The sequence below is a fragment of the Setaria viridis genome, chromosome 8 (assembly GCF_005286985.2).
Source record: "Setaria viridis chromosome 8, Setaria_viridis_v4.0, whole genome shotgun sequence".
NCBI classification, from domain to species: domain Eukaryota; kingdom Viridiplantae; phylum Streptophyta; class Magnoliopsida; order Poales; family Poaceae; genus Setaria; species Setaria viridis.
Genome location: NC_048270.2, coordinates 29,057,041 through 29,080,623, shown reverse-complemented (window position 1 = coordinate 29,080,623; position 23,583 = coordinate 29,057,041). Strand labels below are relative to the sequence as shown.

Below are 23,583 nucleotides of genomic sequence, written 5' to 3'. Positions count from 1 at the left end.
TAAACTTGGACTCTATCTGCACGAAAAATCGTAGTGCCCCTTGAAAAGAAAGTGAGAGCGAGGCTTCATCCATCACTTGGAGCATCAACTCATTTTCCAAGGACAAAGGAGTACTTTAGTCATCTAAAATAGACTCAGACAATGCGAATTTACTGCGAATCTTGCTATCTTCAAACTCCTTTTCTGAACCAACCAGATTCCTTTTGGAACGTTAAAAATAAACTCTTCATGTTTTTTTTTAAGTGAAGATATAGCCAAATATAGCGTGCAAAATCTTTCAAACCCTTTGAGCGCTGCTCATTCTACGTTGTACGTAATTTTCACCTTTTCTTTCAATCAAAATTAGATAAAGTTCGGCATTTTTCGAAATTAAATACGTGTTGTATTTTCGAATAGAGCTATAAAACTAGAATTGGAAATTTTAAAAAAAATATAGGAGGAGGCAGCTCAATTTGGGCCGTCCATTGCACAGCATTGGATCAGACCAAGGGCCCAAATTCAGCACCGCCTTCGCCGGCATTCGCACGGCGCAAACCCATCCCCACCCTTTTGTCTAAACCCCCGCCGCCGACGGCGGCCGCCTCCCTCCTCCCTCCGGCGACCGCCTGGCCGGCTGGCCCCGCGCCTCCTCGCCCTCTCGGGCTCTCCCTTGCTTCTCCTCCCCTCGCACCCCAGCCCCGCCCTCCACGCGCCCAAATGCACGCGGCGGCGGCGGCGGAGGAAGAGAGGGCAGCGGAGCTGGCCGGCCCGCTCCGGGACATCCTCCCGCCGGTGGACTTCTGCTGCGCGTACGGCTCCACGCTCCTCCACGCGCGCCCCGATGGGACGTCCATGGTCGACTACATCCTCGGCGTCGCCGATCCCCTCCATTGGCACTCCGAGGTACTAGGAACCTAACCATCTCTCCCACCTCACCCCCTGCTTCTAGTTCGGTGAATCCTTCAAATTGTACTTATTCTTTAACTGATTGTGATCCTGAATGAATGCGTTCTTGGTTGGTGAAGAACCTCAAGAGGAACCCTGCGCACTACTCCCGCTGGATGGGGCGCCTCGGTGCCGGCGCCGTAAGCTCCCTCTCAACCACAGCACAATCTTTCTAGTTCATTGGTTGATTTCCTGGATTGATCTTGGCTGCTTACGTGACTGAGAGATTGGTATTTTTGGTCTTGGGAGTCAGATCACTGGGCTTGCTGATCGCATTGGCGTCGGGGTATACTTCAACCCATTTGTTGAGTGGAGAGACAAGGTATCAATGGATTGCAGCATCTTGTCTTCGATTGCATCGTGTTCCACTGAATTGAGTTCTCGGTGAAAGATTTTGTTTTGCGGTGGTGCAGAGGATAAAGTATGGCGTGGTGCGAATGAAGGACCTGGCCATGGATGTCTTGACCTGGGACAGGTTCTACCTCAGTGGACGATTGCAGAAACCGGTATGCCAGAGGAATGCCCTGTTCTTTGGCCTATTATGCCTGGACAATGATTTTTTTTGTTTTGCTGCGAATGTACAATCACATTTTGCTACACTTCTGACTATCTGCAGTTGTACATGTTACCGACTTCTCTGTGCTATGTGGCTCTGCAATATACATGCTTTGCCTGATTCAGATGACATTCATTTTAAGTTTTTAACTAGCCTATTTGTTTCACTGTTTAAGATTTTATATTATTTGACCATGTAGTATTTAAAAAAAAACTCGACCATGGGAGGAGACTCTCCCTGGGCTTTGTTCTAAGAAGGTGCCGTGCTTCGAACCCGGGTTGGGATGGGAGTTTCAACGACTCCCGGAGTTCAACGCTCTAACCGGTCCACCGCGAGAAGCTTGGCACCATGTAGTATTTAGACTGTTTGTTGTACAATTCTACTGCCTTTTATGTGCAAATTGATATCTTGCAGTGTGAAGTTGACATAATTTGCTATCTGTATTTGTGTAGGTTCATGTTCTTGTTGATAACTGGGATATAAGGAAGGTTAACACAATTAATCTTGAAATGGCAACTTCAGCTTCTCTACTCCTTTTGCCAGAAGAATTCAATGAGGTTTTTTCAACTTTGATGTTATCAACAATAATTTTTTTATTATCGTGTGTGTATTCTAATCTTTGCTACTTTAAACCCTCTTTGTGCAGTATGACCTATATGCTCAAATTTGTAGTCTATCATATATGGGTGATTTGAGGATGCTGTTTGCAGAAGACAAAAACAAGGTATTAATGAAAGAAATGCACGGCAACCTTTGCTCCATACTGTTAGCCATTTCAATTTGATTTAATATTACAACATTCTTCACAAAGGCATTCCTGTAATTTTGGCACGTTCAAAAGCAAATCGTATTTTTAGTTCTGTAAATTGAAAATGGCATGTCCTTTGCAACATCAGACAATGAACAAATGAAATGGTACACATTATTTAACTAAAATACTCTGTTGTAGTGTTGTTCAAATGTGGTCTATTTGACCAGATGTTTATGTTGCCCCCAACTGTACCACAATGGAAACTACATCTATATTGCATATAATTAGGATTACTAATTCACTGTGACAAGCAAAATACACTGGTTAGTGGTTACTGGATGTCTTGGACTGGGAGGGAATGATAATTGAGAGTTTATTCTTTTGAGAGCTTAGCTCCGATTTCATTTGCTTTTATTGGATCTGTACAGTGGGTTCCAAGATTGTCTAAATCACTTTTTCTTTGGGGTCCTTTCTTGTTCGTATCCAAGTTTAGGATAAGATGGTATGCTAATGGGAATTCTATTTGATTTATGATTGGATGCTCAATTTAACCCCACTGTAAATCAGGTGAAGAAGATTGTTGAGGGTAGTTTTCAGTCATTTCAAATGATGTACAGACCCCTCTTGCAAGAGTATATTGCTGAAGGGCTATTGAAGACATCATCCCATGGACAACAGAAGATTTTCCGGCAGGTTCGTTCTCCACATACCCGCAGTTTTTTTTTTCAGAAGTGCTTAGCCTCTGACTTGCACTATGCATCGAACCACACACCAATGCATTTGATGATGTGTAGGAGACGCACCATCTAGCAAACAATGTGTGTGACATGTGTAAGTTAAACTATTGGCTTTGACAAAGTGAAGGTCATAGCATGCCCTGCCCTCGTGTTCTGTCCGCTTGTCTTAATGCCCCCCTTTTCTTACCTTTGCTAATATTTCTTATTATCACTTGGGAAATTGATGTGAATTACGTCTGCTTGGTAATGTCTTATGTAACTATTAGTCACGTGTTTACAGGATTGTGGTCCATCTACAACAAATGAACTGTTCTCTGTTCTTCCATGGACGATCCAAAGGCAAATGCAGGGAAGATATGGGTCGCATGGAAAAGGTAGGGATGCTCCTTATATTCGTATCAGTCTTGTTGTCTTGTTGATTCTGTAACACATTCTCACTGGAAGTATTCTCTGTAGAAATGCCAACACGCATGGTAGTCTCTTCAAAGGAAATGGCAGCAAACTGTGTGCGAAGGGCCCTGAGGCGTCGCGTCATGGTTTCAAGCGCGCGTCAAGCGGTATCTGGGCTGCTCGCCTCTGGTGGTGCTGTTGCTGCTCAATACCTAGGGAAGAAGATGGCTAAGGCCTGGCAATCTAGAGCAGCTTAAGCTACAGCTAATGCCTTTGTTATTTGTGGTTCAGTGTTTCATGCAATGTACAGTAATCAAGTTAATCAATGTGGTTCAGTGTTTCATGCAATGTACAGCAATCAAACTAATCAATCTTGCGTTTTTCGCTTTTGAGACGGGCCAAAATTTTGTAGGATCATTCAAGTCAACGATCCAGAACCAAATCAAAATTGGTTAATCATCACCATACCAAATTATCAGCACGTTTTGTGCATTTTTCAGATACATTTATCACATGCCATAGCACCTAGATGCAACGAGGGCAGTCACAATGGAGAGGAAAAGTGGTCTTTATAGACCTATATGGTCCGGCTCATTGTTGTGGGAGCGGTCTTTATAGTGGTCCATAGCTTATGGGTACTCATAAGCATATAGCCCATCCATAAGAATAAAATAATATATTATCTCTCCTCGTCACCCTCTCTCCCCCTCCCGCGGTGATGCTGTTGCTGCTCCGTGCTCCCACCACCAACCGGAGCTTGATGAAGAGATGCACTCCACCACATGATGCGGTGCTGTGTCGGGAGGACACGAAAGTAGAAGTAGCTACCATGGTTGGCGACGAGACGGTTGGAGAAGAAAGGTTGAGAAGGAGCTACCATGGCGGGGCACCGTGCAACCTGCCCGTGGTCTTCTCTCATCGCAGCCACCACTCGTCCTCCCCCTGGCAGGTCCCGTTATCTACCACCTGGATGGAATTGACAGCGGTGCCATGGGAGGGAGGAAGAGCATGCCCATCGAGACCCGAGCGATTGGGACACGTAAGCTTAGTTTGGGAGCTGGTGGCAGATTAGCCCGTGGAAGGGAAGCTCCGGAGGGGATTTCACTGGCCAATGAATTCCCTAGGTGGTGCTTCCCCAGGCCTCCCCACCACCCGTTGCTGTTTGGAGATAGGGGGTGGCGAGGGGCAGACCCAGCAGGTCATACATGCTCCGTTCGACTACTGTTGTGCACACATAATAAAAGTTACATGTACACGAGTACTCCTTTGGTAGCTACCAAATCTCATCATGTGTTCTGAATTTTTAAACCAGCAATGCACACCGTTAACCACAACATAAGAAATAATGACATTATCTTTATCAACATTTTGTGATAAATACCTAAAATTTGCACAAATATTCAAATTAAAGTCCTCTCATCCATTACATCCACAAGAATTTGATATAGAATAAGGCAGGAGAGTGCAGTTCATGCTAGAGTTAAACCGAACTAATCTGCGGCACATGATCAACTCCATATGACAAGCTTGTTAGCCGGATCCTCTGCAAGAGTGGATCATTGAGATCTGCAGTTAGAGTTAGATCAACAGTAAGCAATATGGACAAGCTAATGTATGGAATGTGATGACTAACCAATTCCTACTGGTAACTGAATATTCAAGATCAGGCTGGTTTCATAGAAGATAGAACTCTGGTTCAGGAGGTAAGTAATAGGGCATAGTAGATGTTAACATGGCCGGACAATCATATTTGCTGTCTCATATGTATGAAATATCAAAATAGCATTAACTGAGAAAGGGTACACAAATGGCCGTCCTTATGCCTTGTATTTAACAATATTGTTATGGGGCGATCAAGAAGCTATATGACTCTGTTGAGGTATGATCAGACAGGGCAGCATCAGCAGTGGGAAATGCAACGTGTTGGTCCTAGTTTAAAGGTGACTAGCATTTCTGCATTTCAACATTTCTGCAGAAAGATGCACTCAGAACTGCAGCACAGAGCTACTCAAGCTGCTTCCTCGTGGTGAGAAAATTAAATCAGACACATTTTCATATGCCTATGGCGTAATGTCACATGTATAAATATTGACATTACAAAAGGGTGGATTTGAGGATGAGATATTTCTTCACTATATATAATGATGATGCGCGACCAAACAAATCATGGTTCACTATATCATAAGCACTTTACCAGCCTCTTGTTCCATGTTCAGCACTACATAAAACTAGTAATTAACTGCTAACTAACAGGGGTGGTACTAGCCAATTTGCATCCCATCCGAAAGGAACCAAAGAACTGATAATGAAGCACGGAAAAATTTCTTAGGTAAAGCATAAATATGCATCCAGAGATATGACATCTGGATAATCTCTAATGTTTTTTCTTCTTTATTTTTTTGCTAGTAAATAACTGCATATCTAGCAAATTTTGACCTTTCTCTTTGTTTAGTCGGGTATGCAACATATCAAAACATGAAACAGTGCTGGGTGTTGGAAATTCTACTTGCTAGCCTTCCTGACTAAACCAATACTTTCTCTTTTTTATTCTTTATTCACCTATGCAAATTTTCACGGATTGCAGTTTTCTGTTTCCACAAGTTATATGCATCACACATGAACATGGGAATCATCTATGCTATTAAGGCAGCTAGAGGTGTGCTAGAAGTACTACATGCTCCAGTGCATAAGCATCTACCACGAAATAGATACCAAGGTGTCAGGAACTCAAGCACTTCTTTGTTCCTTACACAAGGACCCTTGCTATGTGGGTTCAGTACCTTGTAGGACAGGATCTTGGATAGGTGAATCGAGATGTTAACTACAAGAACTCACATCATGAGTATAAAATATAGACAACAGGAGATGAGGAAGGAGAACACACATATGCCGAGGAGGAAGATGAGGTGGAGACACCGTGGTTGATGCGGAGAAGGCAGCTGTCACACCCTGAAATTTTTGGATTTCAGGATGTGATTAAAAAGAAATGATTAAAAAATAATTTTCTCATAATTTTGAATTTTTTTCTAACATTTATTTTCTTTACAGAGAATTTAGTATAGGAAAAATAATTGGTTATTTTTCTGAATTAAATAAAGTTGTTCTTTGTGTGTGCATTTATGCCAATGCATTCTGATGTTTTATGAGTGCAAAAGTTTCAACAATGCGTTCAGACGATGATTAAGTTCTTCTAAGAATTTTCCAGAATTTCCTGAAATTTATTCTCATTTTCTAAGAGCTAAATCCAATTTTTGGAAGGCTCCAGAATCCTTTTCACGAGCTCCAAGTATTTTGTTTGGACTCCTCGTATCCCAAACTATCTCAAGAAATTTTTTCTGGAATGTTTAGAATTTTCAGAGTATTTTTCGTGGCTTAAATAAATTATCTAGATTTTCTGGATTTTTATTTACACAGGAAACTATTTCTGAAAATAATCTTATCCTATCTTTTTTTTGGGCCGAGCCCGTGGACTCGACCCGCTCTGGCCCAGCGACCGGCCCTCCTAGGCCCATCTAGGCTGACACCGCCGCTCCCCGGGCCTAGCTCGGCCATGGCCGCCGCCGGCCCCTTCCTCGGCGTGCGCGCCACCCTAGGGCTCCGTGCAGCCATGTAAAGGGCGAGCGCCCGAGCCCTTGCGCCCTGCTGCTGCCGTCCTCGCCCGCCGCCGCCTCACCGCCTAGCCGCCTCTAGCGCCGCGCCATGCGCCGCCGCCCGAAGCAGAGCAACGGCGCCGGCCAGCTGATTCGTCACGACAGCCGCCCGTCGGAGCAAGAGGAGGACGCTACGAGCTTCGCGACGCCCGGACGTGCACCCGACGCTGTTCGGCATCCCTGCTTCGCCGCCGGAGGAGCCCCACCGCTTGGAGCCCGAGCCGCCGCCGCCGGTCAACGCCCGCCTACAATTTCCGGCCGGCTCCATGAGCCTTCAACCCCGGTGAGAACCTCCCCAGGATCCCCTGCACCTCCTCCACCTCCTGCGCCGCCCTCCGGGGACCCCGGCTGCCCGTAGCGCCGGCGAGGGTCACCGTCAGGCCCCGACGAGAGGAAGAAGAAGGTCCCCTTTTTGCGTTTTGGCCCCTGAATACCTCTGTAATTTGTTCAAAGATCTTTGTGTCTTGGCAAATCTACAAATAACCCCCTGTAGAGATTAGATCTTTTCAACCGAACCCAAGGTATGAACTTTTGCAGATCTAACCCTGAGCTTTGACCAATTTGTGAGCACTGTTAGTTGTGTCTCGCAAAATATTTCAATCTAACCCCTGTCATCTATAGTTAATCACATCTAGGTCCTTCCAATCTTGTTTAGCTCATAGAATTATGTTTTAGATCCGTTTTAATCCGTTCAAGTTGCGTTAGGTTCATTATAATATAAATTATACGATAGTGGTGATATTTTCTATCATGCATGTTTTTAATAAATTTAATATTAATTTGATTAATGTCTATTTGAATGCCTTTTCTTAATGAGAATTTAAGTAGGGTTTACATCGATTTTTTTAAATAAAGTATAATTTGCATTAATTCCAACCCTTTACATATATTTTTCTAATTAAAATAAACCTAGCATATAGTCTTTCGTGCTCATTGTTCGATAGCGGTTCTTTGTCAACTTTAGCTCTATATCTTTTTTGAAGATCTAGTCTTCTGTAAAGCTTTAGATCTTTCCAGTTCCAGTTTCAGCTCAGATCCAGTCTCTTTCATAAATCTAACCAAGCCTTTCTTTTTCAAAGCACGATTTTTGTGCTTAGTGAGCTCAATAGTTTATCTTAGAGTTTGTGTTCTGCCTAGTAGTCTGATCATGCTTGTCCCTGTTTCTCTTACAATCCTATATCCAGTTCATAGCTATCTTATATCCTAGTTGTCTCTTTGTGAGTCAGCTATGTTCTTTATGGCCAAACCTTTCGCAGCCATCTCTTTAGAGCCAATCTTGTTAGTTGTTTCTTTGCCGACTAGTTCAGTTTAGCTTTGACTAGTTTGTTATCCCTGCAACCTAGTTGCTCTCTTTGTAGGCTAGTCTTTCCTAAACCATAGTTTACGCTTTTATTCTACGCTCTGGAATAGTCTGTTTTTGCTGTTCTAGCTCGTTTCACCTTATGTGTTAGCAGTGTGCATTACCTGTTGCTTGTTTATAACATCAAAGTTAAATGTGAATTTGACTATCCAATTAGTTTTCTAAATAAATACAATTAGTTTTCTAAATAAAAATTGATTAGGTTCTATCTCGATTTTCAAAAACTAAGATTTAATTAGTTAATTCTTATTTATAACCAGCTTTTCTAAATAAAAGATATCTAGTGTTATACATCGGTTTTCATAAATAAAGTTAATATACTTAATAATATTACAAATGCCTTTTCCACATTAACATGTTTAGTTGAACCCGAAATACAAAGTTATTCGATTAGATGTCTTATACATGCTCTGAGTTTCTAAAGTTAATTGTTAAATTGGCATAACTTGTACCTGAATATTTACAAATAAAATATGATTAAGTTTATCGTGTTTTCAATGATTAAATATAACTTGCTTAATTCCAAGTAGGGTATTTCTCTGAAATAACATATGTGCATGTTTTATTTAATTAAAATGGATCAAGCATACAGTCTTTTTTATTTCTTTTATAAATCAAACCTCTTGATAGTTTTGTCTTGTCGACCATAGTTCCATTCTCAGCGTTTGCGTGAACCTAGAATTGAGCTTATCCTTTCATACACTCTTTTAAAGCTTTAGTATGCTCTTTTAAAACTTTTCTTTGACCGGTGTATTGTTCTTAGTTTTACTTGTTTGTTGTTTTGTATGCTTGTGCTGATGATTGCTTCGAGTAGAAGGATCGTTGCTCGAAAGATTTGAATATTAAGAGTTTCAAGAGAGCAAGAGCTGAAGAGTAGTAAGAGTAAATTTTCATTGGAGAAAGGCAAGTGTCCCTAACTACCCTTCTGTCTATGCTTATTTATAATACCATGATAATGTTAATTGGAACATGGAGCGACTACCTAGGAAAATAGTGCAACCATAAGAACTACATAGCTCTGGTCTTAGCTAATTAATTAGAGACTCTAGTCTGGGGTAATCTTACCGAAAGGGTAAGAGGGGAGGCGTTGATGGGGTATAACATGGCCCTCAGGCTGATGTGCTCTATGATAGCTTCGCAGTCTTGAGAGAGGTTTATGCTCTGCTTCGACCTGAAACCTTAGCGGGTTATCACTTACTAGCGAATCTTTATAAAGACCTCGTAGCGTCCCTATGCAGTCACACCTCAGTAGTGTGATGAGTGCCTGATCAGCACAACATGGTTGGATCTAAAGTTATTCTGAACTTTTACGCGACTTGTGGTGAAAGTGTACAACCTCTGCAGAGTGTAAAACTGATATATCAGCCATGCTTACGGTCAAGAGCGGTCTGGACCCTCACATGATTAATAAACTTGAAGATGGACTTAAATCGTTATTATGGTTATTTCTTGTGGCCTTGCTGAGTACCAACCATAATTGTACTCATCCTTGCTTGCTGCTGCTCAGAAGAGGAAGGTGTGTGAAGTTTTCTAAAGATGATGCTAAGTTCTAGGCGTACGCAGCCCCTAGTTAATTGCCTCTGAAGTTTGGAGCCTTCGTTTCCAAGCTGTATATTTCTGATAGACTCGTAAGTCTTTATTTATATTCCTTTACGTGATACTGTTACTTTTATTCACTAATGATGTCACTATATGTATGAAACTAGATCCTGACATACATATAGGTAACACTTGGTTTTGTTTTCAAACCGGGTGTGACAGTGGCCGAGGTAGAGGTGGAGGTGCCGTTGCAGGTAGTGATGGGGAGACGGAGCGGCGACACCTTGACGGGGAGATGGAGTGGTGGCGCCTGGATGGGGAGGTGGAGCAGCAGCGCCTAAACGGGGAGGTGGAGCGGTGGTGCCTAGACGCTAGCTGCTGGCCTCGCGACGACGAGATGGGGAACGACTTCCTGATGTGACGAGATAGTGGAGTGCTGCCCGGGGAAAACACGAGGGTTGGGTTGCCACAGCCCCATGGCGTGGGCTTCCAAACAGCAGGGGATTTCGGCCCGTGACCAATTTCCGCGCGGGCTTCCAGCCCGAGAAAAAGGCCGGGATCCCCGCTGAGATTGGGGTTCCCAAAATAGCCCTTAGGGCTCGATCCAAGGTTAGGCTCGATCGAACCAGAGGGAGGCTGATTTGAGGCCGATTTGTGGTGCCTGGGGCTCAATCCTGGCAGAGAAAGGTCGATCTGGGTTGGAGGGAAGGTGGAGCAACGACGGCGTAGGGAGGAATGGGCGACAGCGAAGGTGCGGAGGGAGGAAGCGCGGAGAGGGGAACGGAAGAGGAGGGGCATCGGCCGGTTGGGCTTGAAGCCCTGGATGCATTTTTTTATTTGCTAGTGGGCCTCACGTTAGAATCCATCCAGGCTCAGGATTGTGGTGATACAGAATAGCTTAAAGCCCACTTCAATGGGTCCCACCCATAAAGATTACTTGGTCTATAAACATTGCTCTTGCCCTAATGTACAACTTCTGTGGCAACCTTTTGGTTCTTACGACAGCATTCAATCATAATACAAGACTTGATTCCTTGCTGCCTGAGCTGACATGTACAGGGCCCACAGTATTGGCAAAACACTGCCCCGATGTTACAACAGACGTATGATTTAATCATACAAGATACACGAATTAACGATCCAATCCGCAATTGCAGTTATGATTTGACTCCTGCATACTTCCTCCACCACCATTGACACACTTCAGGGCATTATGCAAGGAGATGAAGGCCTTGACTGATCTCCCGAAACATCTGTCTGAGCTTGCTCACGGCCTTGTGCCTTGCATCATTTACTTTTGCTAACAATCCCGCTATTTCTGAGGAAGTTTAGGTAGCAAGCAGGATTAGACATTGAAGTCAAAACATCAGGATGGTGATAGTGTCCTTACCAATAAGTACCCTCAGATGGAGATAGCTGATATTTGTTTTGACTTGCAAGAACATCCGGTTAATTGCACCTGAATGCAATAGAAGAGCTCCAAGACATTAGGCTAGCTAGGACAGGATGATGATAACAGGAGTAAATCTTAGTTTAGTTGACTTCGACATACCAGACTCCAGTTTGGGCTGTTTCTCGAGCCCATGTATAGCACATTTTGCATAAGTGAGAAGCCGAACATGGCGTGGCGCCCCAAGATTCCCCAAAATGGACCTCAATAGTCCACTGAAATCGAGATAAAACATTTATAAGCTGCAAGAATGAAGGTGACAACAACAACATGCTGATGTGCTCTGACAAAAAAGTTTCATACTCTGTTCGCAGTATGACATAAAAGTCCCGTGGCAAGGCTTCCATAAATGAAGATATATCATCCATTCCCAGAGAGCTCAAGTCCTCCTTTAAACGCCTCTGCTCTTCACTAGACATTTGTGTGCCAAGAGCTGATTTGCTGATCATTATAGATACAGATATAGTTTAACAAGGTATATTATGGCATCAACTCCAAGCACACAAGGCATACTGATTGTACTCTATATAGTACGGTTATATGACGTGATTCAAATGTTAACTGATGGGTCCCACCATGATACACAAAGTAATATTGCCCCATATACATTAATTTCACACATCAAAATTATGCAAATTTTATGGTTCAAAATAGTTCTCCTACCTGTGTAGTTTCAAGTTGAATGCTTGAAGTAAAACGAACAGACAATTGAGGATTCATTCACGTACAATGATTAATAAAGTATATAAACGATATGAAATTTAAAGTTTTCCTTCATGCAATCTTTTAGTTACTTTTCATATTGGATTTAACTCTCTGCTCAGTTTAAACTTTAAACACCGCTTAAGAAATTGATTATTAAAAATAATATGTGCATGAACTTGGGAATTGGGATAAGTCATAAGCTCGTCCCATGATGCCCTATCAATATTTTTCCTGTCCCAAGAAAGATGTTCTATGAATGCTGATGATATCATTTCTAATATTTATTGCTCAATGATAACTAGTGCATCATGGTATATATCTGAAAGAACGGAATCTTACCTTTCCAGGGTTCTGCCTGTGAATATTACAGGAAAGTACTTTGCATATTTGCCAACACCGAACTGCTCGCCTAACTCCAGAGTTGTTTTTGTATCCAACAGTATCAATGCTTTCCACAGCTGACAATAGTCCAATCTGAATTTTTGATCCAGTTCTCTATAAATTCCATGATCCAACAGAACTGCAAAAGCCATACCCACTTTTAGATGTAATCATTCTACAAGATCAAAGTGGCCAACTCACATTCCATACAATGTTTGAGTCTGATTAGCTCCCTCCAATCCCATTAAAAAGATCTCATCCCGTGTAGATCAAGAAGCTCCAACAAGAACAAATGCTTGCTGTTTTCTGGGAGCCTTAATGTCCCATCGCCCTCCATCATATAAAGAATTGAAAGGTTTTGATCAAGATCTAAATAGGAGCCCTGATCCACGAACAACAAAGGCTCATCGCAAAGGATGTCATCTGTGGTCACTAGGGATTGAAGAAGAGTCCCCATACTCTATACAGTTGAAATATGTAGTTTGTCAACACAAAGAGGTTTATTTAAATGGGTCGCTTTGACCATCTACAGGTTCAGACTTATCACTATTGTCAATGAATGAAGACAAACATAAGAAAAAAGGATGGAACATAAAATTATCAGAGTTCGATTAAGATGCATTTATGTCCAGTTTTTGTGTTGTAGTCTACTGTTAATATAGAGGTTTCTGAAACTAGTTACATGTGAACCAACAAGACTGTAAGGACAACAAAGGGAGCAAAACACACATGCCAGTTTAAATTTTGGCTTGCATAATCGAGTTAAAAATCAACTCATAACATTTTACTAACATTCAAATGTAAGTGATAAAGATTCACCCATCAGAGACAATCCAATCAAGAAAACATATATTTAATATTTGGATATCTCATATTTACGAATCGACCAGTTTGTTCCAGAATCATGGTTGATTTGGCCATTCTGGAGACGTTAGATGGACAAGGAATCCACAGTGAAAACAAAAATTTGAAGTGAGTTTCATGTGTTCATTCCTGAAGAGCTGGAATGTGATAGTTGGTACTGAGATTCTACAATTAATGTATTATTACGTTACTACTCTTCGCAAGATGTACAGTTATGCTTGCGTTGTGATTATGGACAACTAGAAAAATACTATGTTCAAGAAATGAGTACCTAGTGAAAATTTTCCATTGCCTTGAGGACAAACTAATATATTTCCAGGATGTGGATCACCATGGACAAAACCATGTACAAATACCATTTCACCAAACAGTTCAATCAAAGCCTTAGCTACCTGGAAGGTAAATACAACATGCATGAGAAAATGAAACTTGCAATAGAGGCAGGTGAACCAAACTCTGCTAAGTACAAAGAGAAAATAGTTTAGCATTAAGGTATAGAAATATACGACCATATATAAGAACCCATTATGGTGCATGATTCATAACTCCAAATGGTATCATGCTTTCAGGAAATACAACCCTGATTGGTGACTATATGCATTTGATTAACAAGTGTTATGTGTGTTCGTGTACATGAATACAAAATAAACACTTTTTTGTACCATAATAACTCAATGATGAAAAATCCGTATCCGGTTCTAAACACACAAAGTGAATAAGTGGTAAAGCAAAATGCACTACAACTTACTGTTAGACAATGTGTTTAGGCCAGCCCTTTGGGCTGTTGGGCAGGGTGCCGCACGGGCCTTTGGCCGTGCGCCTCCCCCTTCCCTGGGATGGCTTGATTGGCTAGGTCATTAGATTAGGCAAGGATCTCCGTTGATTGGGTGTTACTATAAACCCTAGGACATCCTTGCCTATATAATCTGTACCTGTGCTTTGCACCATAATCAATCTATTATCCCAAGCCAATCTTGCTTTCACTTACAATCACAAGGAGCGTATTGGTACCGATATCAATACTGTACAAATTCTGGCTGAAGTACATGACAATGAGGACACAGAACAACTAGATAATGTAATAAATTATATTTCATTTCTTATATTTGCACACAGATACACCTTTCCTCAACAACTTAAGTTTTTGGGTTACTTGATGCATGAAAGCATGAAACTTGACATGGTACTAGAGAAGAGATTCTGAGTTAACATTAAACACAATTTTCATAAAAGGAACAATTGCAGACCACTTCTAGTCTATGCCAAAGGCCTGAGAGAGCTTAGTGGGAGAGTGTAGAAGTGTATTTGCCCGTCCTCCCTTCAGCAGTTCAAGTCTATTTTTTTTGAACCAGCTGTCATGTGAACTTAACAAACTTAATGAAGGCTGAGCAGCTTTTGGAAAACCTGAATCTAGCAAGTTCTGTAGCATTTTTGTCACATTTGTAATGTGTATATGTACAAGAAAGCCTTCAATGAAGTCACTTATGATTGAAAATATATTAATGTCACAATACAGCTGCGAACCTTTGTTGGACTAATATTTGCTCTCCTCAGGAAGTCCAAGTCATTAACCTGTCAAAACATAAGAACCCCAGGGGTCAATGGTACTTCTCCTTATTAGTAATTGACTAATTTCTTTTCCATTATTTTAGAGTAAGTAAAAGAGTATGCGTGGTTTTCACATTTTTCGAAAAGTGTTTGTATAAACCTAGAGATTCCATAATGAAATCATCGAAATTCCACAGCAAACCCACTGATAGATAAAGATGCGCAAATAGAATCTTTGTATAAATAAAGCCTAAGGATTAATTATTTACCTTGTGTCCATAACAAAATTCCATCGTCAAAACCTCTCTGGTTGTCAGTTGCTGCAACAGGATTAACTATTGTCACAAATTACCTTACATAAATCTAAATAGTTCACATAATAGTCAATTTTAAATATGTAAGCATAAATAACACCCCTGACAGTCTAGTACTGGTTCATGTTCTTTTTGACTGTTTGTGATGTGCGTGTGGTGGGATAAGGTATGCCTTACGCAATATAGCACACAAAAATTGTTTATTCTTCCAAAAAAACCACAGCAAACTTATTAAGTTTTTTAAGGCTCATACCCAGAACACATAAGGCACTTTAACAACACTATTTTTCCTGAAGCAGTTGGCTGTTCTCTCGGAATTCTTAGCCTCTAGGGTAAAATCTGTAAATGAACGAGGAACAGTGACTTCAACAATACAAAATAATATACTAAGTGAATGTTAGAAGATCAGACAGAGATAATGAGAATTTCAACAAATGATCTAAATGAAATGCCACAAAACAACAAAGCTCAATCCAAGAGCATAAATAAGTGCATGAAAAATAGGGACATAGTTCAACTTTGAAACTCATCGTGCAAAAATTACAGGAATTTTACTTTTATTTTCTGAAAGGATTATAAAAAAGCTAGGCAACCGAAATGAGCACTGACATATGCAAAATCATGGTTCAAGGAAAATAAATAAATGTCTTTTGGTAGTGCCTCCAGAATATATGAAAGAAAATAATCAAATAGATATACTAAATAGAAGATTTCTCAGAAATCATTTATCTAAATAAGAGTTATATACAGTTTACAATAAAGGAACATGAATGCACTTACCAAGCTCCATTGACATGGATTTCTCAAATTCAACTAGTATTCTGTCAAATTTATAATCAGGAAAAATCTGCAGACATGAAAAACATAATTTTGATTGTGACAAACAATAAATTATATTAGAACAGAGAGTGATACACGTAAAGGTTACCAACAAAATTTCATGCATGTTTAGAATCATGAAAGCATATCCTAAAGTTACAACAATAAATATGACCACAGCAGAGGATACAATGATGGAACAGTGGGTACCACCAGTACTCAGTAGGTCCTGGCTGCTCAAAGGAAATAGATTTATGGCCACTTCCATTCATGAGATATATGGTCAATGCATTTAATGAGGTACTAGCAACAAACTACACATTGCAATCAATGTCTTGATTGTAAGGCACCGTGGCACATCAGACTTTAAATCAACAGAAATCAGTTTGCCATAAGGATCATTGAAACATGTTAGTCCAAAAAAAGATAAAAAGATCACCACAGTGGAGTACCATGCACGTGACCAATTGCTACTAATACCAGTCTGTCCAATCATGGCAACTGCTACGCAAGGATAAAGTATTTGCCAACAATTATATGCGCATCAGTAGAAGATGAGTACATTGATTGTGTGCGGTGCACTGATTTTATCGTGCGAAGATACTCCGTGCAGATTGGATTGTGTGCTATCAATTCATCCGACTGATTAAAGCTCAGTGATGGTGCATGCCAAAGTGTCAACAAAATCCAATTAACTATAAGAACCACAGAAATATGTTTTTAGAAAATTCAAATTAGAACAGTGACCACAGTGGAGGACAAAATGACAGGTCCAAGGCTGTTCGCTGAATCACAATCTATTTGGATGTGGCAACTGCCATCTAAAAGGCTAATGCACCCACCCACAACATTAAATAATGCCAGCATCTATTCATTAAGAACAAATAAAGTCTTGCTTAGAATTGCATCAACTTCTTTCATTAATGCTGCCACACAGAAGTAGTACGACTAGGGTTTTCCTTTATCTAAATCTTAAATGCACAAAAGATGTTACCCGAACAACCAGTCAATGAATACTGCTTTTCTTAAAGTACGTTGTAGTCAAAGTGTAAAATTATTTTAGCATATAAGATGAATTACATGCAACAGCTGGTAAAATATTTGCATGATAAAAGGAAAACAGAGATTTGCTGTATTTAACATACCCAAGAGACTGATTTTGACAAGAAAGACATTGTCAAGATGTCTATCTTCATTCGCTGCTCCAATCCAGGATACTGGACCTAGATGTCACCAAGGTTTGTACGAAAGCTCAGTACTATGTTAATACATATAACACTAACTCAAGAAAATTTGCATGTATATATGGCAGAATGAGAGTGAATCTATGCATAGGTTAAAGAATATCTTCTGCAAGTTTTTTCTATACTCCGAACAAACTATGTTATGCTGTTGTGCTCACAGCAAAACTAAAACTATCAATATGAAAAGAACAAGATATGCAGTTATATCTTGTTACTAACAATTCTATACTTCATTCAATGTTAGGTCAAACATACGTACAAGAGAGAATTGAGCATATGGGTCAAGTTAGCTATTCATTTATACTTAAAATGTCTTTGAAGAATTTTTGACTCAAAGCCATTCTGATGAAGTATTCAGGCACTCAGCTGCTTCAATTTGAAACAAGTTTTACTCCATTAAATTTTTTAGAGGAATACTCCGTTAAATTGTGCCTAAAGGTAACGATTATTACCCATTTAAAGGGATACTGATTTCTAGTTTACTTCTGGTCTTTATGAAACATCATGACCCAAACTTTTACAATGCACATCATAAAATTGGTCAATAACTAAAGAATGAAACCTATTCTAAGGATAAAAGTGAAAAGCTATTACACAAATGCCCACCTTTCTAAAACAAGGGTAGCCATATTGTATCCGCCCAGATTAATTTGGTAGGTCATAGTATAAAACAAGAGAATTGGATGGTGGATATGTCGGTAACATGTTTGTGAAATTTCTGTTGTCAGCTCTTTTATAACTGCTAGCAACCAGAATGGTGATATATTCCTTGACACAAAAGTATACCTTTACAAAAAAGGAACAGAAACTGAGAAAATTTAACAAGAATCTCACCTTGACAGCTACATCTTGATTGTCATGCAATCGACCTCGATGAACCTGAGCAATTGATGCAGCAGCAATCGGATGTTCGTCAAATTCCAGGAATCTGATACTCACATATTAACGCTTAAGATTTTTTTCCCACACCATAAGCTATTATGAATTATTAAGCACTTTAAACCCCAGAAAACCACATAAAAGTATCAACTGAAATGCAATGCTTTGTACATTCACAGTTTCAAGCCTTCAAATGGTGTTAATGGAATGGATATCGCAAAGGTTCATTTTACTACTCAAAAAATCCAAACTAATGATAAAAACAGCCAAATCTTTCCCTTATTAGGTATACTGTGAATTTTAACAGTAATATGGTACACATGGAACAAGCTGGCAAAAACACTCAATACAGGCTGCATGAAAGGATCAAAGTCGAATACAGAACCTACAGTATGGTACGCACAACAGCCAACCTATGAAAATTCTGTTCTGACTACAGGTACTGATATTAAACAACCAATCTAAAAAGGGTAATCACGAAATAAAATACTTACATTTCATGCAATTTCTTGCCAAAATTCTGCTCTATGACCATTTTTATATCATGAAACTTGGATGGAGTTGCCTGAATTGTTGGACAAAAATACAGTAAATAACAAAGCCAAGTCACATGTGTATACACCATCATTGAGGTAGCAGCTAATAGTGAACCTGATCTTGCAGGCTGGAGAGAGTTGAGGAGTACTCCTTTGGTACTTGTCTTAGTGATGAAACATATTGACCGGCTTTTACATAGAACCCTCCATTCACTTCGCATAGTTTAAGTAGCTTTTTCGCTGAACGCAGATGAACCTACGCTCAAGCAAAGAAAAACATATCATTTGAGGCTTCATGTGATCTATAATCATACGTGAACTCTGGCAATTACTAATTGCATGACAAACACTAGATATTAGATCAAAGGGTACAGCCATTGTAAAAGAGAAGAACGCTATGGCTTGCTAACTCAAACGAGTGGTGAATCTGCATAATGTCTCTATTCAAGTGTATCAGAGCATCCACATTGCACAACTTGGTTTCTGTGGAATACTGAGGTCAGGAAATAGTAGTATGAACTATTGTGTTCTAAAATGCTACATTAATTGCATATGCGGAACACATAAATAACTAAAATTGGGTCCTAGAGGGTCACTGACATCAAGATCAAGCAAGTATCTGTATTATGTTGTCTGCTACTAAGTACTAAGGAAAGATTTTGAGTTTGTGATCCAAATAGCAAAGGAGGCCAGAACCAGTTGATTCCTCTAATGTTGCACAGGCCCATTAGACAGGCGCAGAAAGGCTACCATGTGACGGTGTTATCTAAATGTGAACTTTACGTAACATCAAAATAAATTATGTTTCTGTTTCCAAAAAGTATGCACTGGTACTAGACAACTTCAGCAACCAGATCCATGAAGTTAATATCTCTAGCCCTACCTAGCTACCACATTCAAAATAACTGATCAATCATACAACAATCATAACATGATGATAAAACAAAATTATTGTAGTCAACAAGCTTACACGCACCCATCGCATCCGGGGCAAATCCATACCTCAGAGAGCTTAACCCGGTAATCCGCCGACCCAGAATCCAGCCCCCTCAGGGAGTACTTGTAATCCGCCACCACGAACCCAATCTGCGACAACCAACCGCCGGGAAACTGAGCAAGAGTAGCCTTCGGAACGCAGGAGGAACAACAACGGGGAGGAGCCGTATCTAGCGCTGAGGGCGAACCGTGTAGACGGCGCGGGAGGAGCGGGCGACGCCGTGCTGGAGCGCGGAGGCAACGCTTCGGCCGTTGTCGCCGGTCGGGGAGGCGGCGGCCAGCGCGACACCCGCCGCGGCGGCGGTGAGGAGGAGCGGGGCGCGACGGCGGCGGAGCATTGCGGCGCGGATTGTGGGTTCAGGGTTTGGGATGGTAGATTTGGAATTTGGGGGAAGAAACGATTGAGGCGTAGTAGAGCCTTCGTTTGAAGAAGAAATTGGAGATTCAGTTTATCTTTTATTTTTTTAAAAAAAACTCTCTCCCAGTTTTGAGAGTAAAATTCAGTGAAAATTCTTCTGTCCTTTTAAATATTTGATTAAATATTTCTCATGTGAAAAATCGTTTAAAAAATATGTTCACATTATCTATGTCTGTGATAGTTTACATCTAAATATTGTTCCCCTGGAATTTTATTTTTATGTAGTTATTAAATTCCATCATGTTCCACATATTTTGCCAAATACAGCCTTTACTTCTTAGCCCTTAGCATACCAACAGGTCGGAGTTTGTTGCAAAGCACCATGAATAATTTTATACTTTTGGTTCCAAATATAAAATTATAGGTCAATATTTATGAGAAAGTTTACTCCCTTATCCCATCTTATCCCGTCTTTATTGTTGAATCATCCAAACTTACAACATATCTTTTAGTATGGGACGTGTTTTGCAAACATTTATTCACGCTATGTGCTAAAAAAGGTCCTGTTTGGAGAGCGGGAGCTTTTCTAAAAAGTTGTTGGTCTGAAATGCTCACTTGCTGCTCATAAAAGCTGTTGGTCCTAGAATCTGTTGGCGGGGAAGCTGATCTATTTGGCAACCTAGCTTACGAATATTGAATGCACGCTCCAATGGACATGTTCTCCTCGATCAAGTTGTTCTTTTTTTTACTAATGTTAAATTAAAGAACCCGACACACCCATGGCGTCATGGCGACCTACAACTACACTATCATCTCACATTAGTCCCAGCCAGGCAACCAGCAATCGCTTGCTAGCTAGCCAGCCAGCACCTGCAAGCTGCAGCACATGCAGAACACGAACAAGGTCTCGATGGTGTCATGACAAGAACAAAGGCAACCAACGGTATGAACAGGAACATTTTGTGATGGCTTGGCGCATGCATAGGGTAGAGGCTGTGCCTCGCTACTGCACTGATGAGTCACACCTTCCAAGGGGGACGAAAGGATCAAACTCAACAGAACAATTATTATTTTTGGTAAATTATTCGATGAAAATTAGGTTTTTTTCAATTTCTCTGTGGTGGATGCTTTGCTAGAAGGGAGGTTATTAGCTACACTCATCACTGCCTTACCTACACTCTCTTTTTTTAATAATAATGATGCATTTGCCTTGCTATAACAGACGTAGAGTAGACTATCATGGCAACACCTTTGCGGTTCCATGGCAATGAGTGGTTGATGTTTTTATAATTATTCTTTGGTTAAGCTGCTTATTAACTACTAGTGTGTGGTTTATCTTTAAATATTATTTTTTTCTTCCACATTTTAGTCTGTTACGAGGTTATGCCCGAGTTTTTATACTCCAGCACATGTGGGAAGGGAGGTTTAGTGGCATCTTGAACTTTTGTGGTGTCTGAATGTTTAGTTACCGATCCCCTCATCCATTTTCATAAATTTTATAAATATATCCCATGACAAAGAACTTTTATACTCCTAGCAGATTTAAGTCTTGTTTGCAAATCACGTATATATTTTCATCGCTTTGTTGTGGGCATGAATTTTCATACTGTCAACCTGAATAAGAAATATTTGAATGGAAGGGGTTGATCCATTCTTCCACTTCTTTACATGCTCACTACATATTGTGCATTGCTTTTTTTTTCCATCGAGGAAATTAGTGTTGGAGGTACAAATTCGGTCTCCTTTTTAAGTGTGATAGATGGGTCAAGTAGACAAATTGAATAGTTCATGCGCGGTACGTACTAACCTAAAATGGTTATTTCCTTTCTAATATTATGTGTGTTTAAAGAAAGTGATTACAACAAATTAAAGTCAAGCATTGCAAAATTGCTCGTGACATAATAGCTGATCGATCCGGTTAAATTAACGGCAATTTCTAATCACAACACCAAACGAATTAATCCTCCTATAGCTATGCACCATCATCTATCGTCATCGCCACTTGACGAGCGAGTAGACGGAGAGCATGATATGAGCGCCGTGCACGCGGCGGCCGCCAGCATGAGCCCCGCGGAGGCGTAGGCGAGGTGGAAGAACCTGTCCACGTCGCGGTGGAGCCTGTCGACCTACGGCGAGCCGCCGGTGCCGCCGAACACCACCCCGTCGAAGTAGCGCTTCACGCCGTGGGTGAAGCCGAGCCCCGCCACGGCGCCGGCCGCTAGCAGCAGCGCGAAGGCCACGCCGGAGGATCAGGACGGCGGACGGCAGGGCGGTCTGGACACCATTGTTAATAGCTCAACAATCTTTAAGCTAGGGTTGTTCCTGTCACGATCGAGACCACGCACCGGGTTTTATAAACGGCGGCAGCATGGGCTGCAGCTCGCAGGGCCGGGCTAGCGATTGCTTTGCTGGTTCTTTGTGCAGGTGGTCGTGTTCTAGCTTGGAGCTGATCGAAAAGACGGCCGCGACACTTGGCACGGCCGCACGGGGGATGTTGTCGACTGTTCCAACGCTTTGAACCGGTCACCTGCTGCCGGTTTGTCAGTTCCTCTGAATCGACAGGACAACAACGACAACGGGAGGGGAAGATCCAAGAACAACAGGCTGTGGATGGAGTAGTTCACGCAACCTAGCTTATTTGAAGTTTTGAACTCACTGTTTGTTGGCAAGGCAACAAGAATGAACCAAAATCATCTTCAGAACCTTGGGGTTGGGGGTTCACACCCTATATATACACGGTATCGATTCCATTTAAACTGTTTTAAACTGTTCTAATACATCAAAATCACGCTCGCAGAAGTTGTGTATGGGATTCATCTATTTATTTTCTAGATCTCCTCACAAAAGTTGTGTATTTGAAATTAAAAATTTGCACAGTGATAGTTGATAACTTAGATATATACCCTACCTTTCAAATTCTACATTTTGGGTACAAAGTATTTCAGAGTTTCTCATAGGGGTATTGCCAAGTGATAGTTGCTAACTTAGATATGTACCCTACCTTACAAAGTGAATCTTCCTTTGTTGTATTGCGACATCAAGTTGGGATTTGAATTTGAGCTAAATATCATGAAATTCAGTAATCCTAGATGTGAACAGAAAGTTTGAAATTTCTTTTGGTTATATATGCTAAATGTCAGCATTGCCAACATAACAAGCATCCACACTGGAAAACTCAGCATTCGTCCCGAGGCTTAACACCGGTTGGTTTTTGACTTGGTACTAATGTGAGCATTAGTACCGGGTCTAATGGCTAATTCCCCTGGAGCCCCCCGTGACCCCCTTTAGTACCGATTGGGGGCTCCAACCGGTACTAAAGGTCACCCATTAGTACCGGGTGGAACCTCCACCTGTACTAATGTGCCTGAGTTTAGTACCGGGTAGACGCTCCACCCGATACTAATGGGTGACCTTTAGTACCGGTTGGAGCCTCCAACCGGTACTAACTTCCCTCCTATATATAAATCAGGCGTCTTCTTCCTCTTGCCCGAGCCGTTTCCTCCGGCTCGGGCTTCATCCATTCATGGCGAAATAGGGGAGGTGCTGCCGGATTTTTGCCCATTTCACGGGGATTTCGCTCAT

At 41.1% G+C, this 23,583-nt stretch overlaps 2 protein-coding genes and 1 long non-coding RNA gene across 5 annotated transcripts; 2 read left to right on the top strand and 1 right to left on the bottom strand.

The window, feature by feature from the left end:
• The first annotated feature begins 126 nt into the window (after positions 1-126).
• Positions 127-3,747, top strand: LOC117833645 (uncharacterized). 2 transcript variants are annotated; one of them, XM_034713222.2, is made up of 9 exons: positions 127-882; positions 1,005-1,064; positions 1,178-1,246; positions 1,338-1,430; positions 1,933-2,037; positions 2,127-2,204; positions 2,799-2,924; positions 3,249-3,342; positions 3,425-3,747. In XM_034713222.2, the coding sequence occupies exons 1-9, from the start codon at positions 697-699 to the stop codon at positions 3,613-3,615; spliced, it is 1,002 nt and encodes a 333-aa protein (XP_034569113.1). In that variant the 5' UTR covers positions 127-696; the 3' UTR covers positions 3,616-3,747. The 2 variants fall into 2 exon arrangements, with proteins under 2 accessions (XP_034569113.1, XP_034569114.1); XM_034713223.2 differs by having other exon boundaries at positions 1,174-1,246.
• Positions 3,748-6,774: 3,027 nt separating this feature from the next.
• LOC117833329 (uncharacterized) lies at positions 6,775-17,714 on the top strand. The gene is made up of 3 exons (XR_004635392.2): positions 6,775-7,291; positions 9,183-9,996; positions 10,130-17,714. It is a non-coding gene; the product is annotated as an uncharacterized lncRNA (long non-coding RNA).
• Positions 10,802-20,048, bottom strand: LOC117833327 (uncharacterized). 2 transcript variants are annotated; one of them, XM_034712784.2, is made up of 16 exons: positions 19,832-20,048; positions 19,650-19,733; positions 18,763-18,903; positions 18,606-18,676; positions 18,067-18,160; positions 17,134-17,211; positions 15,950-16,016; positions 15,423-15,508; positions 15,125-15,175; positions 14,832-14,879; positions 13,579-13,699; positions 12,402-12,582; positions 11,661-11,798; positions 11,460-11,572; positions 11,298-11,366; positions 10,802-11,225 (listed from the first exon to the last, which is right to left on the bottom strand). In XM_034712784.2, the coding sequence occupies exons 1-16, from the start codon at positions 19,979-19,981 to the stop codon at positions 11,119-11,121; spliced, it is 1,599 nt and encodes a 532-aa protein (XP_034568675.1). In that variant the 5' UTR covers positions 19,982-20,048; the 3' UTR covers positions 10,802-11,118. The 2 variants fall into 2 exon arrangements, with proteins under 2 accessions (XP_034568675.1, XP_072151639.1); XM_072295538.1 differs by lacking the exons at positions 19,650-19,733; positions 19,832-20,048 and adding an exon at positions 19,624-19,647.
• Positions 20,049-23,583: the final 3,535 nt, after the last annotated feature.